Source organism: Pagrus pagrus (assembly GCF_965226575.1).
Source record: "Pagrus pagrus genome assembly, chromosome: 8".
Lineage (NCBI taxonomy): Eukaryota > Metazoa > Chordata > Actinopteri > Spariformes > Sparidae > Pagrus > Pagrus pagrus.
In genome coordinates this window covers 18,385,265-18,402,317 of record NC_140192.1, presented here as the reverse complement: position 1 = coordinate 18,402,317, position 17,053 = coordinate 18,385,265, and the positions used below count along the sequence as shown (strand labels likewise).

At 41.0% G+C, this 17,053-nt stretch overlaps 2 protein-coding genes across 7 annotated transcripts; one reads left to right on the top strand and one right to left on the bottom strand.

Annotated features, from left to right (window-relative positions):
* Nucleotides 1-257: 257 nt before the first annotated feature.
* Nucleotides 258-6,280, top strand: nudt12 (nudix (nucleoside diphosphate linked moiety X)-type motif 12). Of its 4 annotated transcripts, XM_084360648.1 has the most exons (9): nucleotides 433-493; nucleotides 1,558-1,816; nucleotides 2,188-2,491; nucleotides 2,608-2,884; nucleotides 3,001-3,168; nucleotides 3,464-3,577; nucleotides 3,658-3,857; nucleotides 4,860-5,004; nucleotides 5,724-6,280. In XM_084360648.1, exons 1-8 carry the CDS (start codon nucleotides 466-468, stop codon nucleotides 4,968-4,970), a joined length of 1,461 nt encoding a protein of 486 aa, XP_084216774.1. In that variant the 5' UTR covers nucleotides 433-465; the 3' UTR covers nucleotides 4,971-5,004; nucleotides 5,724-6,280. The 4 variants fall into 4 exon arrangements, with proteins under 4 accessions (XP_084216775.1, XP_084216774.1, XP_084216773.1 ...); XM_084360649.1 differs by lacking the exons at nucleotides 433-493; nucleotides 5,724-6,280 and adding an exon at nucleotides 258-301 and having other exon boundaries at nucleotides 1,558-1,772; nucleotides 4,860-5,618; XM_084360647.1 differs by lacking the exon at nucleotides 5,724-6,280 and having other exon boundaries at nucleotides 4,860-5,618.
* Nucleotides 6,281-6,889: 609 nt separating this feature from the next.
* On the bottom strand, nucleotides 6,890-16,713 carry LOC311261747 (interleukin-6 receptor subunit beta). Of its 3 annotated transcripts, XR_014623169.1 has the most exons (14): nucleotides 16,482-16,713; nucleotides 15,572-15,676; nucleotides 14,195-14,300; nucleotides 13,879-14,012; nucleotides 13,558-13,688; nucleotides 12,661-12,829; nucleotides 12,422-12,504; nucleotides 11,422-11,644; nucleotides 10,408-10,608; nucleotides 9,730-9,828; nucleotides 9,424-9,564; nucleotides 8,306-9,130; nucleotides 7,884-7,965; nucleotides 6,890-7,184 (listed from the first exon to the last, which is right to left on the bottom strand). XR_014623169.1 is itself a non-coding variant. In XM_084360646.1 (12 exons), the coding sequence occupies exons 1-12, from the start codon at nucleotides 16,552-16,554 to the stop codon at nucleotides 8,958-8,960; spliced, it is 1,638 nt and encodes a 545-aa protein (XP_084216772.1). In that variant the 5' UTR covers nucleotides 16,555-16,713; the 3' UTR covers nucleotides 7,493-8,957. The 3 variants fall into 3 exon arrangements, 1 of the variants encoding a protein (XP_084216772.1); XR_014623168.1 differs by having other exon boundaries at nucleotides 7,884-9,130; XM_084360646.1 differs by lacking the exon at nucleotides 6,890-7,184 and having other exon boundaries at nucleotides 7,493-9,130.
* Nucleotides 16,714-17,053: the final 340 nt, after the last annotated feature.

Genomic DNA, 17,053 nt, shown 5'->3' with positions numbered 1-17,053 from the left:
GTTCTTAAATAAAACATGCATGACGTGAGGTAAAAACAAACAGAGAATAGAAATAGAAATAGAAATAGAAACATACAGCAACAAATGTCGTCGTGTTTAACCTGCTGGCATTCCTCTCACAGAAAAACTTAAAAAAGGCTGCATATTGTGGGAATAAGATTCGAAAATACGGTAGTTTAAGGAGCACTTGAAGGCAGCACAGTTGTGTTCGGCGTAGCTGTTGCTCTTGAACGCAGCTCGTCACCTATGCACGCAGCAGTACTTCCTGAACAGACGGAAGCAGCTCGCAGCTGAAGGCAAGGTGAGTCTTTTATAACATGTTTTACTTGAAACTGTCAAATGTTGTGATTTAATCGCAGTTACGAGTAAACAGTGACGTTGTTATGAGTGAAGAGCTGCTTCAGGGGAGCTGAAACCTCTTTACTAGTCAGTCCTGCTCAGTGTAATGTCAGCAGATACACACTGATGTCAGTGATTGACAGATACGTAACAGGTAACCTGCTTTACCGGCTGTGTGTACAGTACATAATAGTAAATATATATTACGCTACAGTGGAAAACATCTCTGTAAAGCTGTACGACTTCAGTAACTCCCTGTGTTAATGTTTAAACCGAAGCACACGTGTTTTGCAACAACGTGTTTAAATAAGCTGCGTTTTGTAACAGTGAGAAATCATAAGTTACCCAAGACTGACTGACAGCTGAGTGCACCAGTAAGAAGAAGCAGGGACCCTCCCCCTGACAGGAAAATACAGCTATAGGTAGCCACACTTAACAAAGTGTTTAACTATATAGTCATAAATTAGAAGAAAGTAGTAAGTCAGTGAGTTGATCATGTTTGACTTGATGTCCAGATGTGCTCCTAAAGAGTAAGAAAGAATAAATGGCAGGAATTAAGTTGTCAGTCGTTAATCAAAAAGGATGTTGTCATGTAGATTTTCAAGTACACACACTTGACTTCAAAAAAATCACTACATTCATGGCCGTAGCCAGGATTTAAAAATATTCAGTGATGAAAGAAGTATTTAGATCCTTTACTTGAGTAAGTACTAGGGGTCAACTGCTTTTTCAGGTCTTTCAGTCGTTCTTGATTACTAGAATTCAAGCAGATTGAAAACCGATGTTTGGGACCGATATTCATTCAAATCAAACTCTTTGTGGCAAAACTTGAACAACGGGTGATGGAATTTGCTCAAGTACAATCCTGAGGTACTTTTCTGTTACTTTATACTTCTTCTCTACTACATTTATTTGAAACGTTTAGTTACTAGTTACTTTGCGGATTCAGATTATTCAGTGTTTACAGGCTATTAATTGTGACGCGGGACCGATCAGATTGTGTTGCTGGTGGGACTTTTTTTTAAATTAGTTTATTTTAGCTGCAGTCTGACAGAAAAATCACAGATACTGATAATTGGAAAATGTCTGAATATAATTCACACAAACTTTTTATTGGAACTCTTCATATGAAAATGCTGCTTCCTAATCATACTTTCCTCCCTTTTTGTTTGTGAATCCTGATCACATACTTCTGTGACGTTCATTTTCGCTATCCAGGCAGCCAGAATGACGAGCCTCCAGCTGAGCGCCAAGGAGGAGATGGTGGAGAGGTTTCTGGATGCCGCTGCCAGAGGAGACCTGACCCAGGTGTCCGTGCTGCTGTCCAACACCCCGTCGCTCATCAACCAGAAGGGATACAGCGGCTGGACGGCGCTGATGCTCGCTGCCCGCAACGGACACTACAATGTGGTGGAGGTGCTGCTGTCACATGGGTACAGAGAGAGAGAGAGATGAAAAAATACTACATATTGAAAATGTAATTTTAAGTATTTACACTAAACCGTTAAAGTTGTAAAAGATGACAATGTTTTGTGTCAGTGAAAAGAAGAGAGATTTTGTTTTCACTTTAAAGTTGCATTTATAGATTTTTCGCCACTAGGGGGCAGAAGAACTCCCCAAAAAAAGCTGACAGACACGCAAACCAGACATATTAACTTCAAAAAGTCTGACTAACATGTCATATTATTTAAAAGTTTATTTATGTGGTTGTTTGACCTATTATTTTTGTTATCACTTATTTGCTAGTTCAGAATAAAAGTGTATGAGTAAAAAGCAGTTAATAACATTGTTATACGCTTGGATAGATGGACTCAATCACGTCTCTAATCTCTGTTTTCAATCTCCAAGCTGTGACAAGTTCTCAGTGAACAGCTCGTCGCAGACGGCCTACGATATCGCCAAGTTCTGGGGCCACAGACACATCTCCGACCTGCTGGGCCGCACAGACGGCGGCTGCCGACGAGTCCTGCCGGACTCTGACCTCCACCAGCACGAGAACTACTTCAGCAGAGAGACGCTTGACCGACTGAGCGCAAAGAGGACAGACAAGGTTTGGTTGGAGGCCAAACAGAGCGACCCAGATACAGTCTACCTCCTGTTCTCCAACCTCAGCCCCATGGTCAGCAGCTCCCGGGAGGACGACAATACAGGGGTACGTGGCTGAATGCAAATGTTGCTGATATTTTGGATTTCAGGGGTTAGAGGTGTTCCCGTCCTGCAGCCAACAGTCAAGTTGTTATCTAATGGTTGTGATTCTAACTCGGACAGGTTGAGACCAAGCTGTGTCGGTTGAGATATAAGGCGTTGAAGGACCTTCTCCAGAAACCTGCGACTGTGCTCATCTTCCTGGGAGTGGAGAAGAGAAAGAAACCCTCCTCTTCCTCCTCCTCTCAGGCAGAGGAGGGTGTCCAGGAGCCTCCTGCTTGGTTTGCCATCAGCGCAGATGAAGACGCTGCTGAACTTCTTAAACGCTGCAGAGAAAAGAACTGCTCCTTCCCAAAGACACCCAACAGAGACCTGCTGACGTTCAGTGAGGAAGAGGCCGGTGAGGAAGATACAGTATTTTGTTCTTGACTAAAACAACAGATTTTTCATGTCTCCCATATTTTATTGAATATTCTTAAGTCAACTGACTGAATGTTCCCTCTCTTCGCCCCGCAGGAGTTGTGGCTCAGGCTCGATCAGTGTTGGCCTGGCACAGCCGCTACAGCTTCTGTCCGACTTGCGGCAGCAGCACCCAGCTGGAGGAGGGAGGATACAAGAGGAGCTGCCTGAACTCCGACTGCAGGAGCCTGAAGGGGGTTCACAACACCTGCTATCCACGAGTCGGTACGAGGCTCCACTCCCACGTCACCTATCTGCCCTTGCTAAATGCTTATAAAGCTTGTGTTTCAGCCCTAAATCTTAAAATCATCTCAAATGATCTTGAAAGGAATCCTTGCCATAAGCATAATATAGTATAGATACAGAATGTACAATATGTAATTTAAGCAATTAAATGTTATTAGGTCAACTTCAAAAGGGAGAAACGAACAGCTGCTAAAAGATTAGTTAGTTATGACTGAAAGTTATGAAAGTCTGTGGTAATAACTAACCTTCTCCCGCTGTCTTGTGTGTGGTTTAGACCCAGTGGTCATCATGCTGGTGATCCATCCTGATGGAAACCAGTGTTTACTGGGAAGGAAGAAGGTCTTTCCGGTTCGCATGTTCTCGTGTCTGGCTGGATTCGTAGAGCCAGGTAACTAACATCTCTCTACACTGTGATGAAAATATGGAAAGAAAAGAAAGTGACCTCTTCTCCCCCTCGTGTCCCCACAGGGGAGACGATTGAGGATGCGGTGAGGAGGGAGGTGGAGGAGGAGAGCGGTGTGAAGGTTGGCCCGGTTCAGTACGTCTCCTGTCAGCCCTGGCCGATGCCGTCCAACCTCATGATTGGCTGCCTGGCTGTTGCCATATCGACCGACATCAAAGTGGATGAGAACGAGATTGAGGAAGCTCGGTGGTTCCAGCGGCAACAGGTACAAACATAAAAAAGTCTACTAGAAGCAAAACTACCACTTATACCATTAATACAAAACAAAACTGCTACTTTTAACTGTTAGAATAATGATTTGAATGAGAAGATTCATGACTGAATTTGGAAATTCTCAACATGAGCTTTCAGCCATATCTCATGGCCTCATGTTAGCTTTGAGGTTCCTTGACAATAAGGTGGAAACACAGGGTATGATATACATTTTACATTTGATTACATTTACATTCATATCAATATGTAAACAACAGGTAATAACAATAAATGTGAGGTTGTACAAATACTACAATAATATTAAGTAAAAACATTTAGCTGTTCAGTACTTAATACATGTTGTATTATTTCAAATTCAGAATATAAGTTGTAACTTATAATGATCACTCTAAAATTTAAAGGTGCACTATGTAGTTTTGGGGAAGAAATTTTAATCAGAAGAGAAAGATCTTCATTGACTGTTTTTTCAAACTAAATAAACAAACTTTCTTCGTTTTCATGACTGAATAAACAAACTGATCTTCAAGGACAACACCATTTCATACTGTTCCACTTTGTTTACATGTGGCGGACCCTGCCACCCTCTAGCTTCAAACAGTGTTCTGGGGACCTTATTTTCCTCTGAGAGCAGCTTGTTTATTCAGTTATGGACAAAATAAATATTTCTGAGTTTGTATTATTACCTCATTAATATTGTAAATATTAAAATTCTGAGTGAGAATTTCTTCAATAGTAGACAACATGTTTTCTACAGAAGTCACAATATGTCCACACTTTCTACAACGAGGTGCTATTTTTCACACCTAAACGTGGAGCTTTACAAAAACGCTCATGTTTAGGTTTGGATGAGAAAAACTGAGCTTTTGAAAAAGTACTAGGTTAGCCTGCTCAACAGAGAATGAAAAAATGAGATTGTTTGGGTGGGGAGCTCTTTATGTGCTTTATGTCCAACTTTGCTTTTCTATTTTTTTTGTTTCTTTGTTTTTTTGTTTAGGTGATTGAGTCGTTGCTCAAAGGAGCGCATCCAGCCTTCACTTTCCCCCCCAGACAGACCATCGCCCACCAACTGATCAGACACTGGATCGGCATGAACTCTAACCTCTAAGCCAGCTCAGGCCGACCTGCAGACGGTCAGATAGGTCTGAAAAACCAGCAGCTGTCTGAACTGTCGCTGCTTTATTGTGACAAACAGGCTGCTAGTCGGGGAAGTCATTTACAAGTTTGTACTTACTGTTGAATGGCTCCACATCATTTACATGCACTGCCTGCACGTAGAAAGGTACAGCATGTTCACCTACACATAAAAGCAAAGAAAGAAGGGGACAGACAGAATACACCCCTACTTGTCACTTCACATCTCAGGTTTGAAACTGCACTTGTGCGGTCTGACAGTGGATCAAATAAAAGGCACCAGTGCAAAGGTTAGGAGGAAATGGTGAAGGTGCTGTGTTAGGTAAAATACCAGACAAATGTAGGAATCTTTCACCTTTCTTTGGGTCACGCAGCTGTGACAGACACAGACTATTTAATTCAGAAACAGTTCAGTGAGCCAGGTGGACCAGCCACTGACACACACTTAGATAAATCACGTCAACACCACAAACACTTAAAGCATAATGAAACCAACATAATGTTGAAGCACGATTTTAATACAAATAATTAAACAAGAACTCTTAATTTTAGTAAATGTCTGAGTATGTACATGAAATTTAAAAATGTATGACATGTCGCTAATACAGTATTAACAATCTCAGATTTATGATTGATTGATTGATTGATTGATTGATTGATTGATTGATTATAGATCTGAACAACTTTGATTCTCCCCTGATATCCCCCTGTACAATTTTTATTACAGGTCAAGGTCAACACAGCAAAATGGCCGATCACTGACACTAATAATGGATGGGCAAATTTTATATAAACGTAAATGAACTGGAAATATTAAAAAGCTAAATATAACCAATTCTCATTGTCTGTGTCCAACATGTTACTGTTGTAAATGTATGCGTGGTAACAGGATAACATGCTAACCATTAGATACTAATCATTAGCATGTAAACATGCTAGCTGTGAGCATGTTTTTGCATTTTTGCCTTATGTTTGATGGTCAGCAGTTAAAATACAGTATAGGTGAAATGTGAGGGGACAGAATGAATGCTACAGAAGTGGTCAGAGACAACAACTGACACACAAACAGCCCTAAACCTGCTTTATTTCTGATGGCCAGCAGAGGGCAATTCCACTGGTTTCAAAAAGAAGTATGATTGTATATAAGCTTATGAGAAAATGACCGTACGTCGCTACAATGGCGTGTCCTGGGGTTCTCAGTTAAATCCAATCAAAAATATTAATTTTCCAAACTCGGCACAACCGTTTGTCAAATTCATGCAAGTTCTTTCAGAAGAGATGTATTTCTGTTTACCACATGACAAAAGATAAAACAGTAGCTGCTGTGACGACTATATGGAGTTGTGTCACAGTATTTTAAACCGCATTGCTGATTTCAGTCCGAACACCCGTTAATCCTTCAACCACGTTTCCAGAAAATGGCCACCATACAGAGAATAAGTGTTTTTGTGTCACCCATAGTGATCTTCGTTTTCTGCTGTGTAATGGACATTACAGCCACTAGTAATGGAGTCACCAGCACATTTACTCTTATTTGTCCATCCGTGTTATTGACCCAGAGTTAAGGTTAGCTGTTGGTTTCTAACTTCTGTCCATCATCTGCAGTCTTTGCAAAGCAGCCGTTTGCTTTGTATTCAGTCTCACAGGTCAGATAAGGACAGTCGGTCTGTCCACTCACTGTTTCAACATCCCTTTTCCAGAGAAAGGAAGAGTTAATCATACACTCTGTCTCACAGCTCATCTGATAGACACCGTAAATGTTTGTGTCAGACATGAATTCCCGAAAACATAATTTTACAGCAGTGTTTTTCTGATGTGATGTCTCAGAGAAGTTGTCCTGTTGGCTCTCTTCCTCTTTCTGAAGAAAACAGCGGCTAGCTTTCTGTGCCTGATGCAGCAGAGGAATGTTTGCGGCGCGGTATTTCACTGCATAGTCAGGATGATAGGACTGAAGAGAAACCAGTTGGTGCTCTGTGGTTACAGGAGCATCAGAAATATACTCTGTGTCCAGTTGGAGGGTAGCCAGCTTACTGATGAGATGACTGATGGACAGCAGAGAGGTGTCTTCATGTAGGTCCTCCTCTGATGAGTGCCGAGAGTTCGGACAAACCATGATGACACTTTGATCTCCGAGAACATCCGTCACCTGGAAGTCCTCTATGTTCAGGATGTTTTTCACTGAAGTTTTCTGTTAAAAGGGAACAATTAAATGGATTTCAATGTGGAAAGACTCATCAATAAATACAAAGAAAAGTTTAGATTTCAGGCCGACTCCCTCTGAAACTGACTGTTCTACTGCTGTGTGTCATTACCAGCAAAACATATAACTTTAAATTTAATAGACTACTGACAATCCCGAAGTCTGTAAAGATGCTATATCTGCTTGGCAGTTGATTTTTTTTCATTTGATTTATTGAACGATACAGCTTTAAAAACAAGCCATTTTGGAAAGGTTTGGAAATTTCAATGATGTCTGATTACAGAGATGGATCTCGTAATCTGTCACCAACATAACTGCTAAAATGTTCCAATGAGCAGGGTGTAAAGGTGACAGGAGAAATAACAACTGGCTTAAATAATGTTAAATTGAATTAAGGGAAATTGTTATTGATTGATACATTTTATGACGACTCAAAGTTCATGCAGTCAAAATGGCCCATCTAATAATCCACTTTGTCCATCTGTCAACCAGATAAGATTATATAAGTTTGATATATCATATAAAATTACCTTGTTTTGATGATGTTTTTACAATCACTTTTTTTAAAATGTTCTTTGTAAATCTGAGTCTAGCAGAAAACTTGATGAGCCGTAAATCACAAGAGCCAAAACAACAATAACACCCCAGTGTTGAGCAAACCAAACCCTCCTGTAAAAAAGAAATCACCTGGTGGTTTGGATCCATCAGCCACTGACCCGCTGTACTGCCCCGGGGGCTGGAGATGGGCGGGAAGAAGTACGACTTGTACCTACAAAGTAATGGTATGATAGAGGAAGTTTAACTGAACTGTTGGAAGTCGAGGTGTTTTGGCCCACTGATGGGATTTTAGGGAGCTTTATCCTTTTTTTTTTGGAAGAAATATCATGTAAGTTTTGATAATCTTTCCAACATACTGAAGATATTATTCTATCTTCTACAAATTATTTAAACAAACCAAATGACAGAGATAATGTAGTACACAATATGCGGTTGGAATCCTATGGGAAACAGCAGCCATTAATTTACCAATCACCAGTTACAGTAAAAACAGTAGATGCATTCCTGTGTTATGTATTGGATCCATCAAATGTGGTCGTGTGTTGACTCACACAGTCCTGGACAGGATGGAGATGATGAACACAGTGGCAGCCAGCAGCAGCAGAGGAGTGACTGCGGCTATGACTGTAGCCACAGTCACTCCTCTGCTGCCTCCTACGAGAAACCGAGAAGCATTCATAGTTAGGATTTTTTTTAAAACCACGATCAAAGGATTACTGTGTGTAAATGTGTCTTTAGTCTCTACCTGAAATCACAGTGTAGACATAGTGAACCAGTGATGGGAGAGACTTACAGCACTAACAGCTGTGGTTTGTCTATTTGCATGTGTTTTCTTAAAGGGAAAATATGCAAGAATTTGCCAGCTGTCAAATTCATACTCAGATAGGGGCTAGCATGTCACCAAGGTAACCACTAACTGCTGCTAAATGTAGCTGCCCTTAGTTACTAAGCTCAGTTAGCCATGCAGCTAGCGGTTTGAACTGGGAGCTTGGGGACCAGGGGACTTTTAGTGATTACACCGCTAGCACAAGAGCTTTGGATAGGGATGGTGGGCTTTTCATGACTCCACCTTAGATCTCACAAAAATCTATCAAAAAGCAAGAAAACAAAGCCCAATAGCCACAAACCCAAACAAAACCATATTACGATAGTTTCCAAACTGGGATTATAAATGACAGCCTGCTTGTAGACAAAAAATATTCTTTAGAGCACCCAGTTATACTCACCAAAGTCTTTTCTCACAGGGATGATGTTTCTGGAAACATTATCAGCCAACAGGAGAAGAGAATACTCAGTGTCGGGGTTCAGGTTGAGGAAGGTGTGGTTGTGCATTTGGTCCGGCCACAAAAACAGAGACGGAAAGGAGAGAATATTCTCTGTGTTTACAAAAACAGATCGCAAATGTCACTGAAAAAACATTTACAGTCAGATAGTGAAGGCAAAATTTCAAAAAAGACCAAGAAATTAACTTTAAGCTTCCTTCCAGCAGTAAGGAAACACATACACATGTGCATATGTCATTATAACCTTTAATATGACATTAAAGTATTTTTCTTATGAAGAAACTGTGGTGGGATTTCACAAAAAGAGGACTGTGGCAGCTATGGAGATGCAGTCTTATTATTCTGTGACTTAAACATTTCAGAATAAAACTCCTTTGTGAACCTACTTTCTCTTTCTGAGTCTTTCCTCAGCATCACTCTGTATCTGTTCACTCTGATTGGTCCGGACTTCGTTTGCCACGCCCATGCGACTGTCACTGTGGTTTTGGTCATGCCCACCACCTTCATATTGACCACCTCAATCAGAGCTGAGAAAACACCACAAAAAATGTCCTGTCAGACGTCTCTGTGGATGCTTTCTGTCCTGAAGTGCATTTTTAAAGTAAATTCTCTCTCCACAGCCAGACACAAAAAACACAGATAGCGATCACACCAACAGGTGTTTCGTGTCTTCTGACTGGGAGCCTGTTTACCTCCCTGCTGCAGACTGGCAGGCAGTGACTGAGGAGATCCACACTGCTGGTTGTAGACAGGGAACGCACTGATCAGGTAAGACTCATCAGGGTCAACATCTGTAAAGTAACAACACACACTGCCAGTAAACCTGCTGACTGAATGAACCAGGCCTTAATTTGAAATAAGCCTTTATTTTTAAATAGTCTCTAGTCCTGCAGCTGTCTAACTGCTCTGGGGAGATAAGCAGCTGCATAAAGTGTTTGGTTCTTACAGTCGCAGCTGCTTCTTACAGCAATTTAGTAACCGGTCATAATAAGAAAGCACTCACATGACTTTCAGGCAACAGATTAGTATCTCAGTGGTGTTAGATTACAGAGGAAATCAGAGGAAACGATAGTTTGATGCTCTTTCCTTTGATGTGCATGATCAGGCATCACGTTTTGAGATGCATCAAGAATCCATGCAGTTAAAGGAGAAGGCTGTTTTTTGTCACTGTCAATTAATATGATGAAAAGATCCAAAACAACAATATTGCTCACAGATACTGTATATAGTTTCATTTATTTAAAAAAAGAAAAAAAAGGCTCAGCACAAGCTAAATATATGACATGTTTTTTTTTCTGGTATAGTTGGATATTTCTCCAAATGGACAACAAAAATGAATCAATAAATACATGAGGTGTTGTTAGTTGCACCTTGTATAACAGTGGAGCTGAGGAAGCTATCCACTGTAGTCCAGCGGCAGGAGGATGGGCGAGTCTCCGGGCACCACTCAACAGCAAAATGACTGACAGGCGGGACAGAGGGAGGAGCTTCAGGGTTCTCCCATTGGACCAAAAGGCCCCTCACGGCAGGGAACGAGCTGGAAACCCACAATTTTCTGACCAAAGGCAGAGCTGCAGAAAACAACAACTCTGAGTGATTGAACAGAGCAGCCTGAACACCAACACACCAACAAAACACAATTTGCTGCCAATTTTCAAATCTCTTGTTTTGTGGATGCCCACGCTCCTTATCTCAATCTGCTTATCATTTTGCAGAGTCACAGGGACTAAGAGTCTTTCATTAGATCATTCTGATTTAAGCCGTAACCATGCAGGCTGCAGCAACCTGTCATCTCATGCCGAACCTCTCAACACATGAAACAAGCACCGTTCAGCAGCTGCATTTCTGTTGATGTTTGTACAAGTTAATGACTGTAGAGAAGTGCTGTTTCGCAATAAGTTTTATCTGAACATCGTGTCACTGCTCCCACTGTCGCTTCCTTCTGTGCTAGAGAGGACACAATCACCAAATCACAAACAGGATATTGCACGTGGAGAGCACAAGCTTTACATTTGATAGTGGTCCGTTTAAAAGTTGAAGATTATGATGGTAAGGTTAACAGATAGCACAGTTCTGTCTGTGTGTGTGTGTGTGTGTGTGTGTGTGTGTGTGTGTGTGTGTGTGTGTGTGTTTCTGGCAGCCTTCTTTCGGGGATGCATTTCAGACTAAAGAGTTGTTTAGGGATGACTTGTTCAATTGATTACAAAGGTCGTGTCCCCAATCGTTGTTTTTTGTAGTGTAAGTCTATTTAATGGCCCCAAAAGTGACCAACATGGGCCAGCAACCTGGAAATCCTCTTCTTCATGGTGCACCTCAAGTCATCACCAGAACACTACCATGAAAATGATTAATTAATTACATGTTATAATCCACGCCCCACTCACCGTCCTGTCTTTGTGTGTCAATGCTGAGATGTGCAGCAGGTCCGTAGCCGGCCGTGTTTAAGGCCGTAACTGTGACACTGCAGTTCCCCTCCTCCACCACCAGGAGTGCTGTCACCCCTGTGACATTTTGAATGAAACTGTCCTGCGGCTGCTGCTTCTTCGCTGGCTTGTAACTCACCTGGTATCCAAGGATATGATCTCCAGCATCACGGTTTTCAAGGTCCTGCAGAGAGACAGGACATTTACGAAATCAATTTTCTACCATTTGGAGACATAAGTTTGAAGTTTTTCGACTGGCACCATATTTTAATTTAGCTTCAGTCTTTGTCTTATTACGTAATATTTCTGCAATGTGAAACTCCGCTTGTTAGTGCAATGTAAGGCTAGGTCAAAGAGCTGAATCACCTTCCAAAAATTGGCATTTTTTGTGTGAACTAAAAGAGCGAGATTACAGTGCGATTCCACTGATGCATGCAGGTCCTTCAGACTCTGCATTAAATCAATAATTACTTATATTGTCTGTCTTTCATATTATCATTTAGTTTAAATTTGTTGAGGAAAAATGTACATTTTGTTATAGATTTTTTTTTTTAAATATTCAATGTATTTAGCCTTTATTCTTGTTTTAGTTTGAAATTGACACTGATGCCAAGAATATGAAGCACCTTTGATTTTAAGACACTGGGCTGGATTTAAAGGAAATTTCCTGGACTACTGTATGGGACAAAACATAAAGAGGAAACTGTTGAATTGTTAAGAGAATTCGGCTTCTGTTTCTCTCATGACAGTACACTTTAGCAATTTTACTTCCTCGGAAGTGGTCTTTGCAACTGATCGTTGCAAATGTTGTCCCTGAGGTTCCCTGAAGATGAGGGACCACCAAAGACTTGTCAAGATAGAAGAGGACTTAATACTTACACAAAAGGATTTATCATTATCTGCTAAAAAAAAAAAAAAAAAGGGACAGAGGGGCAATTTTATATGAGTATTTCAAATGTACCTTCCACATGAGATGAAGGTGGAGAGGTCCACCAGAGTCGGTTTTCTCCACTCTGTAACACACCTCTGGAGGCCTGGAGGGGACTGGCAAAATGAAGCACATAATTAAACTTTAATGTCAATGGTTTATTCTATTGTCGTGCCAGACATGCTTTTAAAGAATTTGTATATTTCAAAATGTTCTTGTAAATTCACTCCCCAGCCTATAATTTTTATCTCTGTTTGAAAGTTAACTGTTACCCCTGTCGAGCGTCCTCGCAGTGACGTCAGGGCTCCAATTGCTCCATTGGCTCCAGATGCCGGACTCCAGTCTGCAGGCCACAGCTGCTCTGTAGACGGTGAATGGCAGGAGATCTTTGATGCTGTAAGTCAGTTTTTGAGCTCGATGTGCACGGACAGAATCTGGAACCTGGATAAATGAGAAAACAGTCAGCAATGAAAAAATGGCTGACTTTATTCGGTATTTGGTGGTCAATTACTTGTTGAGGGCATTATGAGAACATTCTCCTCCGTGTCTCCATCAGCCATTTTGAAGAAAAAAAACATTCTGATATAACAACCTGTTTCTCAACATTATCACTCTCTGATTATAGATTGTTAACATTAAATTTAACCTCAGTTTTATAACTTCGCTCTGTGAAGGAACTGTTCAACTATCTGCACTTCCTCCAGAGATTATCTGATTGTTGCATTTTGGTTTGAAGGCTCACAAAAACACATTAGCTCCAGAAAAAGATGGCACCAATGTCCAAATCAAGGCCAACACAGAAACAGAGAAAGGGTTCAGAGAAGTATTGGAAAAAGGTCACTTAGGACATGTGTTTTTCACTATGTTAATGTGTATGTTCTTGTATTACTAGCGTTGTGGGGACTAAGACTCGATCACACATTCACATTGTGGGGACTTGTTGCATCTGGGGACTAGCTGATACCTGTGAGTTTAGTTTTATTTTAGGGTTAAAGGCCCTCCTACTTCATGAGCCTGTCACAAATAAGTGGCACAAAAATGTAAAAATAAAACCATGCTTGGAGCATCAGGTATAACCTCATTGTAGCTCAGGACAGGGCGAGCCTCCACATGATGTAAGACAGCAAAATATTCTAAAGTATCAACAATGGTGTTTGTATGATGCTAACCTGGGTCCATGTGTGAGTGGAGTTAACTCTGTGGCGAAGTCGACAGCTGCCTTCACTGCTGCTTCTCCAAGACAGATCAACAGAGTCCGCAGTGGAGCCAAGTACAGTTAATACAGGCTGAGGAGGTTTGACTGAGGAGAGGAGAGGAGAATGTAACCATTTTTTTTATTATACTTTATCATAATTTCATGTTTGTCTAGCAGTCAGTCTGTGGATCGGTCTGTGAGTTTTCTGGAAAATTCACGTTGGGAATAGCAGAGGTAGACACCTGACAACACTTTTGATTGGTTAGTGGAGTGATCACAGGTCTGGGCCACTTACTCGCATTATAAAGAACCACAGTATGAGGTTGGGACCAGATGTCCGTCCCCGTCATATAGTTTTTCGTCCTGGTTGTGACGTTGAGGACAGCTACCGGGTTGAAGATTCTTTGACATGACAAGATTCTATTCTTGCTATAGAGAATATAAAAGAAAAAGCAAAGTTGCTTAATCTTTACAGTTTTCACTTCATGAAAGCATTTAGTTAAAGCTGGAGTATAGAACGTATGGCTCCATACACAGAAACTCTAGCTGTAGTATAACTTTAACAATTACTTCAGTCATAAGCCATCACCCTGACCAAAGTCAGTGTTTACCTTTTGAAGATGAGCGAGACTTCTGACTCCGTGTCTGACTCTTCAATCCACTCACAGGCCATGGAGCTGGGTGGCATCTGGTAGTAGCAGGACATGTTCAGGGTCCCTGCAGGAAAACTCTACCATGACGTACCATTCTTGCCACCATGATTCATCAAAGTTGCACTGATGGTGTCTGACAAACTGCACTCATTAGATTTTTGACTGTTAACGTAATTTGCAGTCAATCCGGATACATAGATTTTTTTAGTCGCTAAGTTTGTAAACCTGCTAATGACCTCGGTAATGCTGCTGACTTGATAGCTAGCTTCTGGCGTTGTAGTCCTATAATCACATCAGCTTGTGATCTGCAAAGAAATTTTGCTCTGATATTCTCTCCTGTGAGGAAAAAAGCCCTCAGGTATTAGAAGTTACATTTTTAGATTTCTTAAATGTACTTTAATAAAAAAACAAAAAAAAGGTGGCATATTATCCTCGTGCAAACTCACCCAGAACATTTAAGATGTAAATGAACACATCCACAAACCTGATTTAATATGATTATGGCCTTTTTAAATGTAAATTATCCATATATGGATACAGAACAGGAGGAAAATGTCTTGGTCATTTTGTTCATTGTATGTGTGTTTTCTGTGTTTTTGTGGTGTCTTTTGGCCTTTTCCAGTGTTTTGTTTCCTCCTGATTTCTTGTGCACCTCTCCAGCCTGGTTTTCCCTCCACACCAGCACTGCATCTCCTTCATGAGGTCATCCCCCTTCCCAGTGCCTTTCCAGCTCCTCCCTGTTTGTAGTGTTTTTCCATTCATTACCCTCTCCTGTGTTTCTCCGCCTTACTCCACCTGCACCTCATCCCCTCCTTAGTTTAGTTTGTATTTAAGTCCAGTCTTTTATTGAGTCATTGTTGAGTCATCTGCTGAGATTCCTGTCAATCCGTTGTTTCCCTGATCCTACCGTGTTGGCCTGTTCCAGCCGCTGATCCTAACAAACATGTTATTCCTGAATCTATGGCCCGACAACAACTCTGAAATATCAGTAGCCTAACTGATCTGTGTTTTGACAAATCCATGGTACTGTTCATGACGCTGAACAGTGCCATGGGTCTGTAATTGTAACTTTTTCTCTGAATCCCGCCTTTCCGTCATTTTTGTCTTGGATCTCTAATATTCTCTAATCTATGAGTTCAAATCAAAACGTAATGACCTGTCACCTGTTAAAGAATGGGAAACAAATTGCCTACTAATTGTGTCACTACTTATTTTTTTGGTAAGGTTTGAACCTAGGTCTAACTTAATCGCACCTGGAACAAGATATAATCTAGAACGAAGAGAAAAACCAAGAATCAAGATATCTGACTGCTGTGCATGTGTGTGCGTCCTCACTCTGTGTAGATGAAGGACGTCGAGGGCCACAGTCTCTGAGGTCGGTGACACACACTCGCTTGTCTGTTTCACAATGCTTCAGATCAGAGTGCAACACCGTCACTTCTGACACACAAACACAGAAAAAAAGAGTGACAGTCAGTAAATGACACCAGAACAAAACCTGATGATTCTGCTTTGCCCCGGGCAACTATGAATCAAAACAGAATAGGCCTTAATTTAGTTACTACCTGTGTGAAATGTATATCATAGATGCATCTTAAAGGGGCTCTGTGAAACTTCTATGTGGAGCTGGAAGCCTATTTTTATTTTATGTGGGCAGACTCCATTTCCAACTAATGTTAGCTACTGTTGCTCTTTTTTTAGCACAGCAGAGAGAGTCACTGAGACGAGGCACTCGAGAACGTGCATAGTCACATCCTTTTGACTGTCATGGTAAATCTGACCCAAGTCCTTCACAAAGAAATCCACAGTCCAGCAGCATTAAACAAATCATTCACAGGCTTGTGTAGTCAACTGAGAGAGATGAGGAAGGTCAAATTTTTTACATCACGTTACAATCCGCACACATATGGCCAATAAAAAAGTGATTAATACATGTAAATTGACGCCAATTGTCACATAGAGCCTTTTTAAAAAACATTTATTTTATTTCTTACTTCTATTTTCTTGTAAAATACTGAGTAGTTTCACTCCTTCAAGCCTTTGCTATTCAATTCAAACATATCTTAGAGGGGAAAAAACACTTGGTTACCATTAATCCTGTGACAAGGGACATGTATGCATTGTTTTAGTATTTAGGAGCCTCCAGCCATAAGAGTTAGAACGTCACACATTAAAGGTGCAATATGCAAGAATTTCAGTTAAAAACATGTGTGGCTTTTAGAAGATAGGGTTTTGTCCAACTCACCATGCGAAAACACACAGAGGAGGTTCATCACTGTCCAGGCTGCTAGGTGCAGTTTAGGAGACAAAGTGTCCATCTTACTGGTGAAAATGACAATATGCTCATAAGATCAGATCAGTCTGAACATCCAAAAACATCCATCCATTTCCTGCACCCACACCCTTTTGCCATCGACATCAACTGAAGACAGTTTTAAAAACCTCTAGAGAACATCTAGAGCATTATCTCTGATGTGTTAATGGTGAGGAAGCCCTCAGTTGAACTCCCTGCACACTGAGTCAGGAAATTGCTTCATGCCTGTAAGTGACACCCATCAACACATCAAGTGTGTGTTAAATTTGAATTTCTTTGTACACAGCTCTTCCTGAAATGAACCTGCTTGAGCCTGACACCACACAGTGGACAGACCCTTCTGATTCAGGAACATGGTTCAGAGAAAGGGCCGTGTGCTACCCTCAGGACCTAGCATGGAAATGTTGCCAGTCATCTTTGTCCATTCAAGCATGTGTGGCAATTTGATATTCAACACCCAGAGGAAAGATAACAAGTGTGGCCAATGTGTGAGTCTAACAGGC